Genomic DNA, 21722 nt, shown 5'->3' on the forward strand with positions numbered 1-21722 from the left:
TTAACTCATTAAATCATATAATATCTCGCGGCACTTTTCCATCAGCGTACTATTGAGCTTCGTTGTTATATATTTTAAATATAATTTAGCTTAAAGCGCTCTCATACACCCGACCTATCTGCCCATTCGCCCCGGAAAATTTGCTTTTTATGCACTGTTGTTGCCACAGTTGTGAACGTGTATGAGTGTTTGCGTTCGAAAAGAAAATATTTATCATGTAAAACAATTAAAGAGTTTTTAATTTATTTTTTTCTTAAGTATATACATATGTACATACATATATTTGCATGACTTCGTTCGTTCGTTCTCGTTCATTTGCATGTCTTGTTAATTTTTTGTATGTAAATTTTTGTTTTGTGCGTTCAAATTCATATTCTATAAAGTAATTGGTTAATAATTAGCGTTGTCTGTTTGTTAATTCACGAAAGGATTTCGAAAAAATAATAATAGTAAAAATCCTATCTATGTTGGTTACGGTTACTTAATACATATCAGTTATACAATGGAGGGTATTAGGCACAAAGTCTATATGAGTATTCGTTATTCGATAACTTTCATTTCTTGGATTATTTCTTTATACTAACAGAAAAACGAAAATTAGAACTAGAATAAATGAAAATTCGTGGGGAGCTAATCTTACCTCGAACTTTAAACAAGTAATTTTAGTTTTCTAAAGCCATATCATGGAAAATATACACAAGGTTATATAGAAAAAAATTTCAGGCATTAAATTAAATACCTATATGTGACCTGGTCTGCGAAAAGGGAGCTAACGTGCGAAAACTAGTTTTCTGGGAAAAGCTGTTAAAAATAATCGTCAGTTTCTCGTTATCTCATTAATTGTTCTCCTTTTTTTTTGACACCTAAGCCCCCTTTCCGTAGACCAGGTCACATATAATGTTATTAACTCACTAAAAATGCCATAATTATCTACCTAAAAGTGAGGTGAGTAATTCTTCTCATATAAATTTGCCTTTTATTATCGAATCTCTAAAGCGTTTTCTTTGTGATCTTTAGCTATTCTAACTTCTTATCTAACTGCCAAAAAAAAATACACCGATTGAACCGTTCACTATATAATTTAGTTTTTGATCCTTGCAAACTGGTCCTAGTGGTTTTACCGTCCTGATTTGATGTGAAGGTTCTCCCATCCAAAAACTTTTGCAGAGACCGAAACAAGTAATAGTCCGAAGGTGCCAAGTCTCCACCATACACCATATTTTAGTGTTTGTGGTATCACATCTCTTTCAAGCTGCACAAGCTTATGGCGAGTCGTGTATGAGGTCTCGCATTATCCTGGTGGAACACTACACCTTTTCTATTGATCAATTCTGTTCCTCTCGGCTTCTTCTGTTTGAGTTAATCACTCAATTTGTTCAGCTGATCACAATACACTTCAAAATTAATCGTGTTATTGTCGGCAAAAGTTCAAAGTGAACAAAACCTTCGAAATCCCACCAAACAGACAACATTAGTTAATCCTTTTTAAACAACGATCTCTTTACATTCTATTAATCGATACCTCAAAAATTGAAGGTATTGCCTTGTTCGAATTTTTACCCTTTTGATGGTAAAAATGTGACATATGCCAAAAATGCTGTTTTCGATCTTCCGTATTCATTAAGACAAAATTTTAAGAAAACCTTTGAAAACAAGCCTTACCTTTTCAGCTCTTCAAATGTGATAAAGATGTTAGGTATGAAGCTGGCTGTTGAAAAATATTCAATAAGATCGGATCATCAAAATTCATTGTTATTAAACGAAATTACTCAGTGAACGAGCCAATAATTTTATAAGATTTCGCAGCTTTCAAAAGATTACCCATTTTGAGGTACAACCAAATAGAAAAAATATTTAAGAAAAATATGAAATTTAGTCAAGTCAGAGATATTTTCGTCACTTTCTTAGATCTTGGTTTTCGTAAAAAAATAAATATGTTTCAAGCAAAAATGATAAAGAAAGAGATTGCGGAAAGTTTTTATCGTTACTTTTTTCAGATTAGGCTATGACAGTTGTGACAGAATTACAAAAACAAAATCGCAACAATACGTCATACGCTTTATAGATTTGTTTTTCTTTACTTGTTGCCTCTATTCATTCTATAGTGTGTGGTATGACGTTAAGACGACGCAATCTTGCTTCATTCATTCTGGGTTTAAGGCATTTCATTTCATTTCAATTTTCATTCGGAAAAATCATGACCATGAGCAAAAAATAGTAAAACTTTATCCAATATACTTGTGCCAACGTTTTTTCTAATTCTCAAAACAGTCAATTTCCGGAATAGCCTTCAATGCGCGTAGCAATTGACGTTTAATGTCTTCAATTGACTTAAAATGGTTTCTCCGGAGCGGTCGTTTGAGTTTGCTGAATAGCAAAATATAACACGGAGCTAAATCTGGCGAATATGGTGGTTGTGGCACGATATTGGTTGAAAATTTGGCGAAGAATTATTGCAGTATGCCACAATGATTTATCTCTGTTCAAAAACCAAGAGTTGTCGGCCCATAGCTCCGGGCTCGACACATAACACTCAAATAGTATTCCTTGTTGACAGTTTGGTCTGTCGAAAGGAGCTCGGAGTATACTACCTCTCGATAAACGAATAAAACCTTCAACAAACATAGATTTTTGACCTGTTTTGACGTGGTTTTTCGGCTTCGGCTCACCTTTGCCACGATATACGGCCGATTGATCCTGTTTACGGATCGTAAGCATAGTTGCAAGGCTTATCGCCTGTAATATGTAATACGTTTGATGTCGTCTTGGTAGTCGGATGGCATTGTTTCGCAGACGATGACGCAACGCTGTTTTTCGAAAAAATTTAGTGATTTCGGAACCAATCGTGTTTTCACTTTTCTTGGGTCAAAATGATCTTTCAAAATAGTTTTTATGTTTCCAACGATGCCAGTAAAATCTCTGACTGTTAGTCGTCGATTCTCAAGAGTTAATTCCTTTATTTTATGGGCGTGTTGATCATAAGTTGATGTTGATGGCCGTCCTGGGCGTGGTTCGTTGTCAACGCCTTCTCGACCCTCTTTGAATTTTTAATTTGTACCAACCAAATGCGACAAACAATTAACACCGAAGGCTTTTTATTTTACATTCTGAGCATTTCTGACATTCACACCAACCTAGAAAAAAATATGTCGATGAATGTGTTTCCGCCCTAAATTTAAATTAAAAAGTCGTACTGTTTTTTTTGTCCACATTTACGTAAAGATGTTATATTAAATATTTAGAAGACAAGCAGTTTCTAAGTGAAAAATTTAGTTTTTTTCCATAATATTAAATTTTGTTTAGTTTTTCTTGCACCATATTTCAAAAAACATTCGAAATTCGAAGAATGTTTAATTGTGAAATAAATTTTTAATTTATTTTTTAATTTTGAATATTTTGTGTATTTTCAAAAACATTTTAAAATAATTCATATTTAATTATTAGCAAACCGTTATTGAGTTTATTCAATCAATCAACTCTCTTGTGAAAATAGTAGCATTTAACCGAGTTGGAGTGTTCTTTTGCAACTGGTTTACAAAAGAACGAACTTAAATATGTACATTTATTAAAATAAAAACAATTTCTTACAAATATATCTGTGTGTTAGTAGTTGAAAATATAATAAAGATTACCGCTAATTGTAAGCGCCAGGGCTGCTCAATAAATCTATCGCTCGCCGCTCGTACGCTCGCAATGCCGTTTCCTAATTACTATGCAATATTACAATATCCGTTATTTGTATTGAATTTATGGATGTTTCGTTATTTTTTTCTGAATATGGCATTACTACAATACGTTATAATTGTTTATTATATTTACTGGTATTTCAAATAACTGTACACATGCAATATTATTGGTTAATGCTAACTAATCCATCTCCCTCTCTCTCTCTCCCTCTCTCTCTCTATTTCAAATAGCAATTGGAAGTTTACAAAACGGAGAATCAACGCCTTAAAGAGGAAAACGGAGCGCTAATTAGAGTAATTAGTAAATTAAGTAAATGAAATTAATTTTAAATTAAATTTACAGAGTTACAATGCAAATTTAATGTTAATTTGAAAAGAACAAATAACAAAAAAACAAAAAAAAAAAAACAACAACAAAATCCTAAAAACCAACTGACTTCGTTATGGAACGTGTAGAAAACCGTTATTATTTTCTAAAATACAAGCAAAAACAAAAAACACAAATTACTACATAAAGCAGCAGCTTAGCGAAATGTTCTTACTACGTACGAGTGTATTTTAAAATGAAAACAAAAAAACACAAAAACAACAACAAATGTAGCTGCGCCTGTAGAAAAATTTGTGCTTGTGTATGTGCCGCTTTGGCTGCAGCATAATTTTGATTGTAAATTAATTAGAAGGAAAAATGCAAAAATGCAAAAACAAAAACAAAAACACTAAAATGTTTTATTACACTTTATGACTGTTTTAAGTTTTATTATTAGCCTAGTGTCCAACCACTGCGTTAAAATATCAAATATACATAAATATATATATATATAAAACAAAATATACGTACACATATACATACATATATATTAATTGTTTGGAGTTTTTAAGAGCGTTTAGGCGATAGTACACCACACACATATACATGCATATATATAAAGAAAGAAACAGTTAAACTTGCATACATACATACATAAAAAAATCACACAGAACGTACACTACAAAAAATAAAAAAAAATAAGAAAAATTGTTTAGCATATTAATATTAAATTTACAAAACGGACCTATACAAAAACAAAAAACAAAACTAAAATAATATACATGCATACATGCATACACACTTGTTTAAAAAATATCGATATATGTATGTGTATGTAATATTAAAAAAACAATAACTATGTTAACACTATGACTTAGCGCTTACGGTAATAACACCCACACACACACACACGCATACACAAACCAATTCAAATGTAACATTATACTATATACATAAACATACTATATATATTAGATTCAGTGATCAACGGAATTTCAATATTTAAAATTAAATCATTTTTAATGTTTTCATAATAAAAAAAAAATAAATCAGTTGTTAATTTATTATACGCATTTGTGTGAATAATTAAAGAAAAAAAAATAAAATAATTATTTATAAACACCGAAACATACATACGTGCATATTCATTGCATTATTTGCATACCACCAACATTGCTGCGTACATCAATGACTATTTAATAGCATACATAAATACACACTTACACACTTACACACATACAACACAGAAATAAAAAGTAAAAACAAAATATATATTTTTCATATTTATTAAAAGTCTAAATAATGAATATTAGCAATATACACACTTACATAGATGTTTACATTCGTAACTAGGTTCTTGGAAAACAAACATTTTCAACAGATCGGCAGTGAAGGGCGCAATTGTAGGGTGCGACGTTAACGGAATTTTAACAGCTCGATTGAAACGGAATCTGGAAGATCAGTTTTTAAATTAAAAAAAAAAAAATTATAATTTTTTTTTGAGAATAATAAAACAAATTTTTACGCTATAACGTTTAACGGTGAATTTGAATTCTAACCAGCTGGAAGCTCAGTTAGTTTTTAAATAAAAAATTAATTTAATTTTATCAGCTCGAATAAGAATGGAATATAAAAGCTCATTTTTATCAAATTATTTATACAGATTTTACTGATTAAATTAAATTTTTGCATTTTTTTTTTAAATCAAACTAAATTTTTTTATGCCTCCGATAACTCTGAGAGCTTAAACTAATATTTTACACTTTTTTGTTTTTTTCTGCAAACAGAGCTGATAAGTATTTCATAATCTTGTACCCATCGCGTCTTTCATTTTCTAGTTTTGAGCATTTCACTAAAAAAAAGTAATAAGAAACTGCTCCGCATTGCCGAAACTGAAATGTTGTAGTATTAGTGTAAAGTATGAGTAGTTAAACTAAATTTTCAAAAAAAAAAACAAAAATCAAAATAAATAAAAATTAAATTTAAAATCAAACAAAATTGAGAATTTTTTATTTATGTACAACAAAAGTAAGGCTTATTTTCATTCATCATTATAGTTTTCGCTCACTTATGATTCGTTTCCACTATACATGCGATTTTTAACGTGGCTCAAAAATATGTACTCTGAAGTATTTTTATATTATGGTATTATGAATGTTTTTATGATTTTGGATAGTTTTAATAAGTTTATATATTTCTTTTTTATTTTTTAAATTTTGTTATTTAAATTTGTTGTTTGTCTTATTTAAACTTGTTTAAGTTTAATTATTTCTTATTTAATTTTTTTTTTAATTATATTATTTTTTTTTTACTTTTTATAATTTTATTAATATTTTTTTTCTTATTTTTTTTTTAATTTATTGAATTTTAATTTTATTTTTTTTTTATTATTTTATATACATATATACATTGTTACATTTTCCTTATTTTTAAATTTAAATATTTTTATTTTTAATTTTTATTATTTTTTCCTTTTAATTTTTTTATTTTTTTGAATTTTATTATTTTTATTTAAAATTGTAGTATTTTTTTATTTTTAAAATGTTGTTAATTTCACAATATCTTATTTAAAATTTATCTATTTAATTTATTTTTTTTATTTTTAAAATTTTATTTCTTTTTTTTTTAATGTTAAAAAAATTTTTTTTAATTTTTATTTTTTTTTTTTTTTTTTTTTATTTTTTTTAGTTTCTTTTTTTTAATATATATAATTTGGATTCCATTGGTGCACAAATGTCCAGCTGCTACTTCTTCACGAAAATAAAGCAAAAGTATTACAAAATTCATTTTAATCTCATTTATCAACCAATGGGCTTTCATAACATCTAGTAAAAACCATATTCTGATCAAAGTGTAAAATGCATAATTTAGATAAATTATGTTTGCCACTAAAACAGTTAGTTTCAGTCAATTACAATGATGTGGCAAGGATCTTTCGTATTTATTTTAGTATTGACTACAAAAAAATGTATCTAGTCTCACTGAAAACTGATAATGGTATTAATCAGGCTAAAGTCTAAATTACTTAATTTATTCTAAATTACTTAATTTACCCTTAATTAGTTGACGTAATGAAATTTTGACAATTCAGTGAACAAGTGGAATATTTCAGTATTGTAATAACGCGTTCCTTTGTTAATCATAAAATTTCGACGTAACCACATAGATAGTTTCGTTCCATTTTATTGTGTTACTTATAATTGAGCCATAAACAATCTTTGTTAGTGTAGTGTGAACGAGTCATAATGTTTTAACATTGATTAGCCAAAAACTGTTGGTTTAACGCATCACTTGATAAAAATATAATTCAACTTCGTATTTTGTTTGAAATATGTGTGTTTGTAAATTTGAATTAATTTTTTTTTAACAACATAAATTCACAATAAATATATTTATTATTTAGTTTAATGCAACAAGTTTTTTTTCTCATTTATTACTCGCCACTCGCTCTGAATATGTGACTAATTTATACAATATATTTTATTAAAAATCCCTTATTTTTAAGTGTGTAATGCCATGCTAAAGCTATTTCGAGTAAAAAGTAACAGTAAATATTTGTATGTATGATTTTTTAAGTTTGCTGTACTCATTGTTTTTTTCTGTTTTAATTTGATCTTTTTAAACTATATATATTTTTAAATATGTTTTCGCAATTTTATTTTTTTTTAGAATATTTTTCGGTTCATTTTAATAAAATTTTTTATATATATTTTTGCAATAATGGTTATTTTGGATTTTTATTAATTTTTGGACTTAATTTCAATTTTTAACATTTTAAAAACACCAAAAATAATATTTTTATTTTAGATTTTTTCTTTGTATTTAAAAGTAAATAATATTTTTTTTTTTAATTTTTAATAATTTTACATTCGTAATAATTATGAATATTTTTTTGGAAAAAATATTTATTTATACGCAAATGTCCATATTAAAAAAAAAACATATTTTTCAATAATTACTATTTTTTTTGCTTTTAAATTTTTTTCGTAATAATTACATATGTACATAATATATGTATACATATTTTTTTGGAAAACATATTTATTTAATTATATTTAAAAAAAAAAATGATTTCATTTTTGTCGTATTTTGCATTTTTTAATATTTTTTGTTGACATAATTATATAATTAATCGATTAAATTAAATAATTAAAAAATTAATTTAATTTTAAAATTTATTGAATATTTGAGCCTAATTTCTACTATAGATATTTTAGTATTCATAATATTGTAAATTAACAGAATTACATAAGACAACGGTGTTTATTTTTAGAATTCAGTACACAAAGGTACTTGTACGTTTGTATATACATATATATATTTATGCATACACATATGTAAGTATGTATCTATATACATATGTACATGCATACTAAGTAAATCCTATTGCTCATTCACGCAAGCAAATCCTGAGCAAACATTAAAATTGCATAGTTAAATAATTTACACATGTGTGTTTGTAATTTAATAACAACAACAAATAATATTAGTACTTTTAATAAAAAACTAATTTTAGTTCACTTGTTTGAGCAGCAATGAAGTCCATCAAATTGAGTGCTTGCATATACAAATTAATAATACATATCCTACATACACATGTTCATTCACACACACACACACACACACACACACATGCGTTCTTACAAGTAAGCACTTTTTGCTTGCAATTAAATTTGGTTTGTAGTCAAGTGCATAGGCAAGCATAAATCAAACAATATATTGCTCATGTGCATACATATATACACACATACATGCAAAAATAAACCGATTATACTTTGTATTGTATTGTTTTAAGAGAGATTTAGTTGTTTAAACACTATTTTGCTTTTCATATTAACTGATTTGATTATTTAATTTTGATTTTTGTTATTTATATATACATTTTAAATTATATTGCCTTCATATAATACATACAGATGTTATGTAATGCATACATACATACAAACAAACAAATACATACAAATGCAGTCGAAATGGCAGGCGAGTTAAACGTAAGCGCCGTAAACTCTGCACGAAGGCCCATTAGTTTGATTGATTGAAAAGTGTAAAAGTGTAATAATCATAGTTATTAACTTTTTGTGAAAATTAAAGTACGAAACTTAAATATATGTGATCGATTAATTAATTGTTTTGTGTGTTTTTATTGGCTCTCGATATCGGTAGGGTAAATTTTAAACATACAGTGAAAAAGGCACGACAGAGGAAGGGTGGAAGAAGGATTGCTACGATGGAATAGCTGATGTTCGACTATGCGTCTGTTCCTAATGCTGTGGCACTTCTTGATCTTGTTTGCCAAATAGTAACGTATCTAAGCTTTAAGTATACTAAAGGGTGTTCAATTTCGAGGTTTCCTACTTTTTTAAAGAAAAAACACAGTCACTTCAAATTTAATGGGGAACGTTTATTATCATTCGATATTGACGTTCTTACCTTCATCATGTTTGAAGAAATATGATTCCACCGGCTCGCAAACCACACCAAACCGTTGCATTTTTTGGATGCAATGACAGCTCTTGAATATCTTAAGGTTGCTCTTCGTCCCAAATGTAGCATTTTCGCTTGTTTACATACCCATTGAGTCAGAAAAGGATTTCATAGTTGAACAAATCTCGACTCGAAAACGTCGGATCTTGGAATTATTTAAGGTCACATGGAGCAAAGCGATGCCGCTTCGGTTAGTCGAGCGGCTTGCTTATTTTGTACGTTTTTTTTTGGCACCGTAGACTCGATAAAAATACATAAATATTCGCGAAATGATATTACCAAAATAAAATTTCACAAATCGAAATCAGTAATAATCGGTTTAAATTTGTCTCAAGTCATTTAAACTCTGTTCACAAACCGAATCGATAAACAATCTCTAATTTCACGGCCACGGAATCGTTTAAAATGTTGCAGAAGAACTTTATGACGAACACAGGTATTTGAATGGCACAAATCATTTGGTGAAGGTCGTAAAGTCATTAAAAAAATTGTCTCCTTGGCGTCTTCCATCTAGCTTTGTTAATCATCGAAAAAGTTAAAGAAACAGAGCTTGAAAATTCTCATTTTGGCATCAGAGAGATTCTGGAGGAACTCAACATCTCTTATGGATCGATTAAACACATTTTGGTTAATGCTTAACAACGTTGCTGGAGACTCCACATTCATGAAACGCAACCTTAGTGGGACAAGACTTGAGTTTATGAATATGATATCGAAACTGTCCAACAATCTAGCGAATGAGGCTTAAAAAGAGCTGAAACCACAAAAACTCTTTCCCAGCCGAAGTTTATATGAAGTCTATAAAAAATGTAATCAAACATTGGCGTACATGCATTGACTCAGAAGTCTATTTTGAGGGCTTTTTATCGCCATCAAAAATATTTTATATATTATATTATATATATTTTTTTATTTCGGAGAAAATTTAACCATTTTAGAAGTTCACAGTACTGTAATATAATTACGTCAATGCATTGTTTCTATTTCTTCGTTCATGTTGTTAAAGTCATAAGCTAATATTAAAGCTTAATGGCCCATGTTGTAGGGCTTTATTTGTCTTCAATTATGTCCAATAAAATACTGCATTGAGAAAATTTAATCATATAATAATATTATTATATACATACTTGTATAGGGTGACTCACAACAAGCAACAGCTTAGCCGCTGTGGATCTTGGAGTTAGCACGCCATAGCCGAAAAGAGTTCATCTTCAAATAATTTAATATGTATTTTAAAGGGAGACAGCTACAGCTGAAAGCTCTATTTGAGTGATAAAGGGATGCCGATGATATTTTTGAACCGGATTTCAAAATATGGATCGATAATCGAAATACACAATTGATTAAAGGACTGCCAGTAAATGATCTTGCCAGTTATCCCGGTGTGGCCAGTTGACTCGCTGCCTGTGTGTCTTTTACGAAGTCATTTGCGACTCAGCTCGGTTCATAAAGAAGCAGGGTATCGTTAAGCGTCTTTAAATAAATGTAAACCTACGCATGAGCCACCCTATATATTTTACCAACTATTACTTTGTTTAAACCTTGAAGTTTTTTGTCTTTTTACACGTGTGTCTGTTAAATAATTTCCACCCAAGGTTTTAAGTAAACAAGTCCGTACCAAATTAATTTATGATAAGACTATTTACTACAAAAGTACCTGCAGCAACAATGCTGATTTTCGCCAACCCGCTGCATTAACTGTAAATATTTGAATAAGATTACTCTTTTATTACTAACCAAGTGCTGATTTCATTAATGTTAGGTTATGTTGAGATTGTGTGAATTTAACACGAAAATTATCAACAGACTCCAGATTCTACGATATATTAGAATATACTTGTATTTCGGCTCACAATTGAGAGCTTTTTGGTGTAGGTCATATAATCTAATATACTTTTACTACCGGGTATAATACTATGTTCTATGCATACTCTTTGTTTGCAAAAAACAACCTTCATGTTTGAGTGTAAAAATATTTGTAGAAGATTTGTGCATTTACGGCGCCTTCATAGAAGTGGAGGTCCGCACTTTTTTATGAGCGTTATAAACAAATACTGTAGTAGCGCTTATCACTGGCAAAGGGATTATTGGTTCTTATTGTCAGATGTGATATATTATCTCATTCCACAAATTTTATTCAAGGCGAACTTCGTAATCAACTAATAACTCTTGTCAGAAAGAGTACCAAAACTTAACCAAATTTTATAAACTCTTACATGGCATGAGTCATAAATTTTTATATTTTTGTACACAGACATTCCCATTCACCAAATTATCACAAAAAAAAGCTACATTTTCAGTTATTTTAATGAAAATCTTTACTATCACCTTCAAATTAGACTTCTTTTGAGTCAATACAATCATGTTAAAGCTTAAATCGTTTTATTATACACTTGCTATAAGCCCCGACTGGAATGGTCTTCAGAGCATTTAGCAGATTTAGGGTTTTTCGGTTTCAGCTCATTTTTGGAGCGCTATTCGCTAGATTATTGAATAGTTTCGACGTTATATTTATAACGTCATCTGGTCAGTAATTATGCGTTCGATGAATGTACGATCCTTAGCAACGTTCTCAAGTATTTCTCTCGGGACCTCTCTGTTGGGCTGGGTTAAAATGATTGATGCCTCAACTTTGCGGAGGCGAACATAATTGGACTGCTATGTACAACACTTTTTGAGGATAAACGAAAAAAGGTCTGTGGCTGGATACCAGCTATCAGCAAAAATATTTAATTATACCTTGACCTATCACAAATCAGCTTAACTGTTTTATTTACATATATTTCCGCTTTTTCACCTAGATGTCTAAAAGTAAAACATCCGAGGTGTTTTCATCTTGATCTGACAAAGGACGTTCTTCCAGGAGAAAATGTTGAGATATTCAATCTTACTGCATGAATCCCGATCGGACAGTGTCAAAACAAAACTATTACAACCACTGAAAGGTGGTCCTTGTTGAGAATGTTCTCTAGACCTCCTGCGATTTATCTTGGGCTAGATCGTCCTTGCAACTTCACAGCTGCTGGGAGTTGACCAGGGCGTGCTGATTTGATCTGCGGTCCAACAGGCCATTTTCCAATCTCTACTCGATGTCGTTGTTACAAAAGATCAGACCTTTTGGTATGAGTCTAGCATTGACACGCATCATATCCAAAATATGATTAGTCGATCCATAGTAGGTGTTGAGATCCACACACGTTTCTTTAACTTTTACTATGATTAACAAAGGTAGATGAACGACTTCCATGATACAAGTTTTTAATGACTTCACGACTTTCACTGGGTGATTTGTGCCACTAAAACACTTCTCTTTGTTATAAAGTAGACTTCTCAAAACACTGCTGCATCATTTTCAATAATTCCGTAGCCAATATGCAATAGAAAAAAGATTCTTCCAATAAAGAAAATTCAATTTTTACCAGTTCGGTTTACGATTGCAGTTTATATGGACTAGTTTGGCTCAGATTTGATCAGATGGTATACTTGATGTTAGGAAAGGTAGGGTGGAATAAGTGACTAGGTCTGCTTAATGGAACTGGCAAAAGTAATAGCTGATATGGCTGCGTTTCCAACTCACTTTCTGTAAATGTTAATAAAATACCAGGATTTTCAAAATCCGTCATTTTCGTACGAAAATTGAATATTCTACATTAAATAGAACTAATGACTCTACTAGATATTTCATTAGTATTAGCGCGACGACAATTGTGCTTTGCCTAAGTATAAAGACCTAGCCGAAAAACTCTAGAAATAATGTATATGTTCCTTTATCAGAGCGGGCGGTATGCCTCTAAAACGCCTTTTGGGATACTCAAGAAAAAGGTACTACTTAAATGTCGGACGAGGAGTTGTATGATCTGAAAGTAAATAAAGACAACAACGTGGTTTAACTATAAAAAATTACAACAACTTTGCTCTGTTTCCACGACAGTTGTGTTTACGGAGCCGTCGATGTACATGTAAGTAGGTAATCTCGTTAAAACTACGTGTAAATTTTCTCTTTGTGACGTATTTGCAAATGATCGTTTAAGATATAGTAAAAATGTGTAAGCTAACTGTTAAAAATTAATGATTAACGTAGACTGTCTACCTAACTATCTTTTATGAGTCTTTCTAGGAGTCAAATACCATACATTATAATTTAATTATATTTCATGTGTTCTCTAATTAATATAACTTTAAAGCATTGACGGGATCCAACCAGACAGCGGTAAATAGTTTCAAGCAATTTGAATTATACTAGTAAGGTGCTATAAATTCGGACGACATCGAATGTGGTCGTTTTTATACCTAACATACTACCGGAAATAGGTGTATTCATCAGGGGATCTATTTTATACAATTTTTAGTTTGAAATCACTGATCTGATTTCATTGGGATATGTTGCACTGATCGGAAGAAAGGAGATCCTCAAATTCCGTAGCCTGCAGGAAGGTATGACCCTATATCCCCACTTGGAGCAGAGTGAATAATGTGGCAATGTATGCAGTGTAAAATCTTTGTTGATTTCTGGACTATCTATTTCAAGATCAAATAAACTGTTGGGATTATACCAGTTGAACTCGCGTGCGCTTAGCAGGCGCTGGTCGACGATCAGCACCTATGCGACTGCATGATTCTTTTGGCCTAGTGTTGAACGCAGAAGATCGACTAAACTACTTTCTCTTAGCAAAGTTCTTAGCAATCGTAGGACTGAAAATTATTCATGCGGTAAGGCTAAAATCTGTGTCGGACACAAATTGTCAAAGTTGTATGGGTGAGGTTGGGGTGGAAACAGCCAGGCACTTTCTCTTCCATTGTCCGGTCTTTTCAAGACTGTGGTGGAAACATCTCGGCAGTCTTACCTTCGGCGATTCACAGATTTTGTGATAGGCTCAAAGCGCTTTGTTGATTTGTAAGGGTCCTATGATCTAATATATATGACTTATAGGTACCAAATGGGTCTGGCAGTGAACGAGGGCAAGACTAAATATCTCCAGTCATCAAACAAATAGTCGTTACACTCGCGACTTGGCTCTCACGTCACTGTTGACAGTCATAACTTTGAAGTCGTAGATAATTTCGTCTATCTTGAGACCAGCTTAAACACCACCAACAATCTAACGCAGGATAACTCTTGCCAACAGGTGCTACTTTGGACTGAGTAGGCAATTGAGAAGCAAAGTCCTCTCTCGACGAACAAAAACCAAACTCTATAAGTCTCTGCACGTCCTTCTATATGGTGCAGAGGCCTGGACGAAGTTTTCGAGAGAAAAGTTCTGCGAAAGATTTGTGGCCCTTTGCGCGTTGGACACGGCGAATATCGCATTCGATGGAACGATGAGCTGTATGAGATATATGAAGACATTGAAATAGTCCAGCAAATTAAAAGACAGCGGCTATGCTGGCTAGGACATGTTGTCCAAATGGACGAAAACACTCCAGCTCTGAAAGTGTTCGACGTGGAGAAGGACCAGGAATATCCAATTGGCGCCACGTAGCGAAAAGAAGAAACGCCTGGCGCGCTGTTGTGAACTCGGCTATAATCGCGTAAGCGGTGTCTACGCCAAAAAAAGAAGAAGAAGAAGGTACCACAGCAGACCGGAGTTCCAAGCTGTTCAAGTGATATCCCTGTTAGGATTGATATTTAGCCTACGCTGTTCAAATTGAAATTGTTGGTAGTTTTGTCCATCTTTAAGCTAAATGTTAAATTGTTGGAGTAGTTTTGAAGATGGAAAACCTCTCCTAAAGGTGGGCAGTGTCACATCAAAAAGATACATTTTGGAATAGGAATTTTTTTAAACTTTCGAAGTTTTATTATCAAACGCTAACATAATTTTATGCTTCCGACTAAATATGCAATAAAACAGGTAATATGACTTCCACGAATCAACTCCACCCAATTTATTGGGTGCCTTTTAACTTTTGCGCAAACCATTTCCGATTGATTGAAGGTGTAAAAAAACAATCGTTATGTGACGGAAACATGTGTGTCAGACTAGACATTTATACTTAAGTAAGGAACTACTTGCAGATCTTTATATAAAGATAATACAAAATTTATTACGCAAACAACTGAAACTTTATCATTCGTAGGTAGGTGTTTTCAACTTAGAAATAAGAAATATGTGTATGAATTATAAGCAAAGCATTAATGTAATCTAAATGAATCGGCTGAATAAATACATCAGATAATAAAGATAAATGTCGAACGAAATTTTATGGATGATTTGTCAGATATAAATAGGCAGATGTTGCTATAAATCATCGCAGTTACTAGTTACTAGTGCATTTAAAACGACGAACCGCGTTTGGTCAAGTGAAAGCAATTTGAAATACGAGAAAAGTTAATAAAAGTCTAATTTGATATACGAAAATGTTTGGAAAAGTAAGTCCAGGTGGCCTAACCACACGTAACTAAGATAAGTGCAAAATTGAAACGGATGCCAGGATACAAATAGTAATGAAAAAATGTCCGAAGTTTAAAGAATTTGAATTTCGAAACGGTTGTGAGAAATTGTGGAAATGGTGTACAGATCAGAGTAAGAGCTTACGACCTTTAAGGATTGGAGAAAATACAGTTTACAACCGAATAGCAGATATGTATTCGTTTATAGATAGCTGATGGCGGATATTGCTTTTCATAACAAGTAAAGCCTTAAGAATATTTTAAGCTTCTACGGAGAAACTCTCTCTGTATACATACTGTCTGTCACAATGGACTAAGCTTAGAGAAGGCTTCCGGAGATTTCTTACATTAATATGAGCAATAATAAAGCAATTTAAGAATATCCTCATAATTTGTGAATGTGAGGACTGTCTGTACTAAATGGAAATATTTTTTCGCAGGCAGAGAGCACATGGTTGGTTGATTGAAAATGAAGCACTAGAGCACATAGACCATTATTAAGGTTATTGTGCTTCCGAATAGTAATCAAATTAAGCCATATCGAGTAACTCGGTTGATTTAGTAAATGTCCACCTCTCCTCCTCAATGTCTCTTAAGTTAGAACATTGTGACCCCCGAAATATATCCCGTCTCATACGGCTGAAGGCTGGGCATTCGCAAAGAAAATATTCCTGCGCCTCATCATGCTCTGCATTCCGCTGAACCCACTTTTACATTTTTGTGGAGGTTGGATCTTAAGGGTAGTTGCCCTGTGATGTCCCGTACAATATTACACATTGCCTAGTAGTAGAAGCTTTTTGGTTTGTCCACCACCAACACAACCTCAAAGTAACTTTGAGTAATAACCTGCATTGCTAGTGTTTCAAGAACTGTGGTGTTGCCCCTAGGGTCCATTGCTTCAAGCAACCCTTGAACCCTTGAATGGTCTGGGTTAGCTTAGGGAATTGTGTTCCCAGCTGCGCTCGAGCAGGTCAACTCGTCTGCCTTTTAGTTTCCTTTCATCTCTATATTACTGCATAACCTAATGCGGTGAAACTTGGTATTGCCGCTTGGCTATTCCCTAGAAAGTTTATGGACTTGCTGATTAGAGCAGAAGACGGCTTGATGGTCTGAATTGTAGACATTTTGTTTGAAGCTACCTTCAGCGTATAGATTACATACAAAAGAAGAAGCTCGTTTCTATGCCTATTTCACCTTTAGATCCGTCGGTGAAGAAATTTGGTCCTTTTTGTAAAAAGACAGAGTTCTGTTTTCTCCGCATTTACACTAAGGCCGCGATCCTCCGCTCAGTTGGCAGAGATGTCAAATACCGTTTTTATGAGCCGGGATGGGCGATTAAGATTCATCCCTGGACAAAATGCGGCGAAGTTATCTCTGTCGAGTAGAAATAATAATTCATTGATCAAGGTTACCCAAAACAAGGGAATAAGATGCCTCCTTGTGATCTGACGAAAGCGATTTTTATAGGTTACTCATCGGATATGGTTTGTCTATTGCTTAACTTATGACTTAACCATACAAGCACGTTCTGATGAAGGTCAAAAGAAGCGATATCGGTGCAACCGTACAATCGTTGATCATTGCCACTTCCACTTAAATGAATGACGATAGCGTAAATTTGCGTTTTTCTAAAGAACTTTCGATTGTCCCAACTAAGTAACTATTTCATACATTGGTTGGTACTTTAGTACAAACTATTTCGGTAAATAAGTAAGCATTAATATTCTCTCTTCACAGATAGTAACAATTTGTATGTTTTTGGTGTTGGCGTCAACATTAGTCTCGAGTCAGTCCTGTGGCACCTGTATGGATAATTTCGCATTATGTGTAAATGAGACCAGCTACCAACTATGCTATGAAGCGACAACATGTGAGTACCTAAGAATTATATGCAAATATTATAACCCGGCCATGCATATTTAACCGGAAACTCGTCCTTGCAGTGGGACCGTCTGATGAAGAAATCTACACTTGCCCAAACAATCAATACTGCACGGATTCGGAAAATATATGTGAGGCGAACCCGGATGGTGTCAATATTATAGCGGTTTGTGCAGGTCAGGAAGATTCTACAGCATGTAGCAGTACATGTACTGGCAAGACAAATGGACAGCTCATTTGCTTAAGTTCAACGCAATTCGGCATATGTAGAGGTACGAGTACAACAACGTTGGTACCTACCAGTCCCCTCTCTTGTCCGACAGATCAAGTGTGTAGTGAGGAATTGGTTTCGCAATTAAGCTTGAAGAAAGTATGTGCGCCGCAAGCAGTGCTGGATTACGTAAGTACGAAAAGAAAAATAATAGATAACGGTTAGATAACTGTATGTATGTATGTAAAATTATCCTGCACACAAATGCACTCATTCAGAGTTGCTCCGATTCTAGTTCATTTTATGCGAATAAGTACTTCCTGCTGGGTACATACATACATATGTATTTACATACAAGAGTCACCTGCCTGCATAGAGAATGTTATCTGTATATAACATATGAATTTCTATATGTATATTGATTGTTTCGTTTTCATTTACAGTTTGAATTAAAGTCCACATGTTCAAATGAAAATGCGGTAACTCAAGCCACCACTACAGCATCAACATCACCAACAACACCAGTGGATACATTAAGTGCATGTGAAACCTCGGGCAAAACCGGATCTTATTTCCAAATAGCAAACCCCGACGATTGCCAATCGTAAGTATCATCTTCATACTAAAGTGAATTCTTGGCTTCGTGAAAATATCTTTATGAAAATGCGTTTGATTCAACAGACAACTTGTTTAACAAGACAAAAATGACTAGTGACACCTTACATTGTGTTTGGGTCAGCATGCCCGATACTTATCTTGACTTCGATCGGCTTAAATGAAAGTTATATGCTACAGTGGTACGATCTTGAGACTCTGTTGCTTTGCTCTGTAGAACAATCTAAGACAAATTTTGTGAAAATTATTTTTGATGTTCCATAAAAAAATTGCAGCTATATGCTATAGTTAGCCAATCTGAAAAATTTCTTCTGAGACCGACGTTACCTTGGATAATGGTCTATGTCAAATTTCCTCAAGATTTCTTGTCAAATAAAAGCGGTTTCCATACAAGGGATTGATTTTGATCGATCAGTTTGTATTGCAGCAATATGCTATATTGATCCGATATAGGCGATTTCGATAAATAAGAAGCTTCTTGGGGAGAAAAAGATGTGTGTGAAATTTAGATCGATATCTCACAAGCTGAGGGACTAGTATGCGTGTATTTAGAAAGACAGACAGCCAAGACAAGAGTGGTAACGGTAGCGCTACTACTTTAATCCTGTGAAAGTACATTCGATGCCATTATGCGTGGAACTCGATTTCTTTTGCATGGCCACCACGGGCACGCTTGCAGAAGTCCAGACGCTTAACCCAGTTTCGAGGGTTTTCAAGCATAAATTGGCCGATACTGCTACAATACTGCGATTTCACGTTTGATATTCGTACGAAATTCATAAATTGTCGCTGGCTTGTTGGCATAGACCATTGACTTGTTGTAGCTTCACAGGAAATAGTCTGACGGCGTCAAATCGCACGACCAAGGCGGCCAATCGACTGGGTAATTTCATGAGATAATACGATTCACCAAACTTGGTTTTCAATAAATCGATTGTGACATTAGCTGTGTGGCTTGTGGTGTTGTTCTGTTGGAGCCACATATTGCCCAAGTCCATTTCATCCAATTCGGGCCGAAAGTATTCGGTTATCATTGAGCATTAGCGATTCCTTTTCTCTTTTCTATCAAAGAAAATTCGGATCATTTTCAAGTTGTTGCTTAGCCCAATTTACGAACATACGACGATTTTTGGTCAAGTGTCTTCAGTTTTTGCGTCTATTTGATCTCGTAAGGATGTAGGCCAAGATGTTTCCGAAAAATTTTCCACAATTTGATTGCGGCAGCAATATTCACGACACTACGGGCACTTCTGTGTCTCCCTCACGGGAACATTTTGTTCTGTGCCTATGGATTCAAATTTTTCCACTAGACTGTCAATTGTTGATCTGACAGAACGATTATGACGACCAAAAATTGGAAGTAACGCTCTTAAAGTTAAGGCCACTGACTCCGAATTTCGGTAGTAAATTTTAATAATTTCGACTCGTTTTTTGATCGTATATCTTTCAATGATGAAATGGCAAACCTTGCTGAAGAGAAATGTCAAAAGAGCGGGGAAAAATATGGCGTCGTTTGCTGTCCCTATCGGTCTACTTTTGTAGCGATGCTTATCTATTGAAAAATCAGTTATATTTGCAGTACTTATGAAGTAGATATGATTCTGAATGTATAGTAAATTACCCTTATAATGAATAAGTGGACAAGTATCCCACTCTTAAATAAATCGAAACTTTACGCCATATCCAGGTAAACAATTTTATTTTTATGGTTTTTTACTGAAAAATTATCGAAACTATGCGCGGAGAAATCCACAAAAATGTATATGTTTGTAGAAATAAATATGTATATTTCTTTCACATGATTTCGATTTCTTGTCTTCCTTAGATATATATATTGTCAACGTGACGGCACCTCCTACATATCAATGGTTCTGAAGTGTAAAGCCGGTCTGTTCTACAGCGTTGCGCAGAATAAATGCATTAGTGGTGTACAGTGCCCACAATGATTGCGAAGAGATTATTATAACGAGCAAGCTTGAAGAATGCCAATTTGATTTTTTTAACCAAACTAGATACAGTTTTTAGAAAATACACTTTTATTAAATAGCTTGTACACTCATTCATATATATGTATATACATATATATATATATGTACATATGTATATAAATATACAAATAAAGCTAAATGGGAAAAATGCAATTTTTTAAATATATTATTTATTAACACTTCTTTAGATTAGGTAAATAAGGATTGTGTGAGACATTGAGGTCTCTGAAGAATAAATTCTATTGTGAAGCTTTACTTAAAATCGTAAATTGCTTAGCTGTTGCTTTCCTGAAATGAGATATAAGTGATATAAATTCAACCAAAGAGGCTAATTTAATATTGAATATGAGAAGGAAACATAAACCAGCAGAAGACCTGAAGTGAGTGCATTAAATTTTGGCATTGTCTTACATATTGACCTGGCGGTGGGAAGTGGTCTCGCCGTCAACCGAAGTAAAACCAAGATTTACTAGACGATATAAGATCCCGGCGTCACCGCTGTCACAAATGGGAGACATCCGTCTGCAACCGGCGGATATAGTGAAATATCTAGGGCTCATTTTGGATAGGAAGCTTTCATGGAAGCCGAATATCGAAGAGCGAGCAAAAAAGGCATCGATTGCCTTATACTGATATAGAGGAGCTATTGGCGGTAAGGTGGGGTTTCTCACCCAAAGTGGTCCTCTGAATCTACAACAACATGGAAAACTTCATTATATTCTAAGGAGTTTTTACGTAGTGGAGGGCTCTAGAAAAGACCACCTCAATAGCATGTGTGGGGCACTAAGGTCCTCTCCAACTATGGAACTCAACGTTATCATCCACATAGTGCCCGTAGACAACGACGGAAGGTGTATGGCTGTGAAAGTTGCTATCAGACTCAAAGAATTTGGGTTCTTAACAGAACACATATCTATCTGAACATTTGGATATCCCCACACACTTTGACTTCATAACGCCGGATCACTTAGATCATGGAGTCGCCAAACTGAGTTCTGGCAGGTCCTTCTCTGTCATCTTTACAAATGGGTCACAGATTGGGGGAAATGTTGGTGGAGGATTTTACTGTTAGGAGCTCTCTACCAACTCCAGCTTCAGACATCCTGATTATTGCAGAGTCTTCCAAACCGAGGTTGCAGCCATTAATGTAGAAGTAGATCTG

The 21722-nt window shown here is 33.1% G+C and overlaps 2 protein-coding genes across 9 annotated transcripts in view; both read left to right on the forward strand.

Annotated features, from left to right (window-relative positions):
* The window catches only part of LOC120776527 (protein phosphatase 1 regulatory subunit 12A), a 52059-nt gene extending 47518 nt beyond the window's left edge, over nt 1–4541 (forward strand). For 4 of the 8 annotated variants that reach the window (XR_005705435.1, XR_005705434.1, XR_005705433.1 and 1 more), the window contains one exon: nt 3918–3987. Coding sequence is in view for 4 of the 8 variants with exons in the window: in XM_040107256.1 (XP_039963190.1) it covers nt 3918–4004 (87 nt within the window). In the remaining 4 variants the exon portion in view is untranslated. Of the gene's footprint in view, nt 1–3917 lie in introns of all 8 variants that reach the window. The other 4 variants (XM_040107256.1, XM_040107257.1, XM_040107259.1 and 1 more) reach the window with 1 other exon arrangement.
* An 11199-nt stretch (nt 4542–15740) lies between these two features.
* LOC120778002 lies at nt 15741–20633 on the forward strand. Its single transcript, XM_040109665.1, has 5 exons — nt 15741–15844; nt 17603–17735; nt 17809–18146; nt 18401–18561; nt 20398–20633. The coding sequence occupies exons 1-5, from the start codon at nt 15833–15835 to the stop codon at nt 20516–20518; spliced, it is 765 nt and encodes a 254-aa protein (XP_039965599.1). The 5' UTR covers nt 15741–15832; the 3' UTR covers nt 20519–20633.
* Nucleotides 20634–21722: the final 1089 nt, after the last annotated feature.

Source organism: Bactrocera tryoni, chromosome 5 (assembly GCF_016617805.1).
Source record: "Bactrocera tryoni isolate S06 chromosome 5, CSIRO_BtryS06_freeze2, whole genome shotgun sequence".
NCBI classification, from domain to species: Eukaryota; Metazoa; Arthropoda; class Insecta; order Diptera; family Tephritidae; genus Bactrocera; species Bactrocera tryoni.

Excerpts from the sequence above, each read along its gene's own strand:
- LOC120778002 (XM_040109665.1), top strand. Across the intron at positions 17,736-17,808 it reads ATGCTATGAAGCGACAACAT|TGGGACCGTCTGATGAAGAA; the intron begins GTGAGTACCTAA and ends TCGTCCTTGCAG. Across the intron at positions 18,562-20,397 it reads AACCCCGACGATTGCCAATC|ATATATATATTGTCAACGTG; the intron begins GTAAGTATCATC and ends TGTCTTCCTTAG.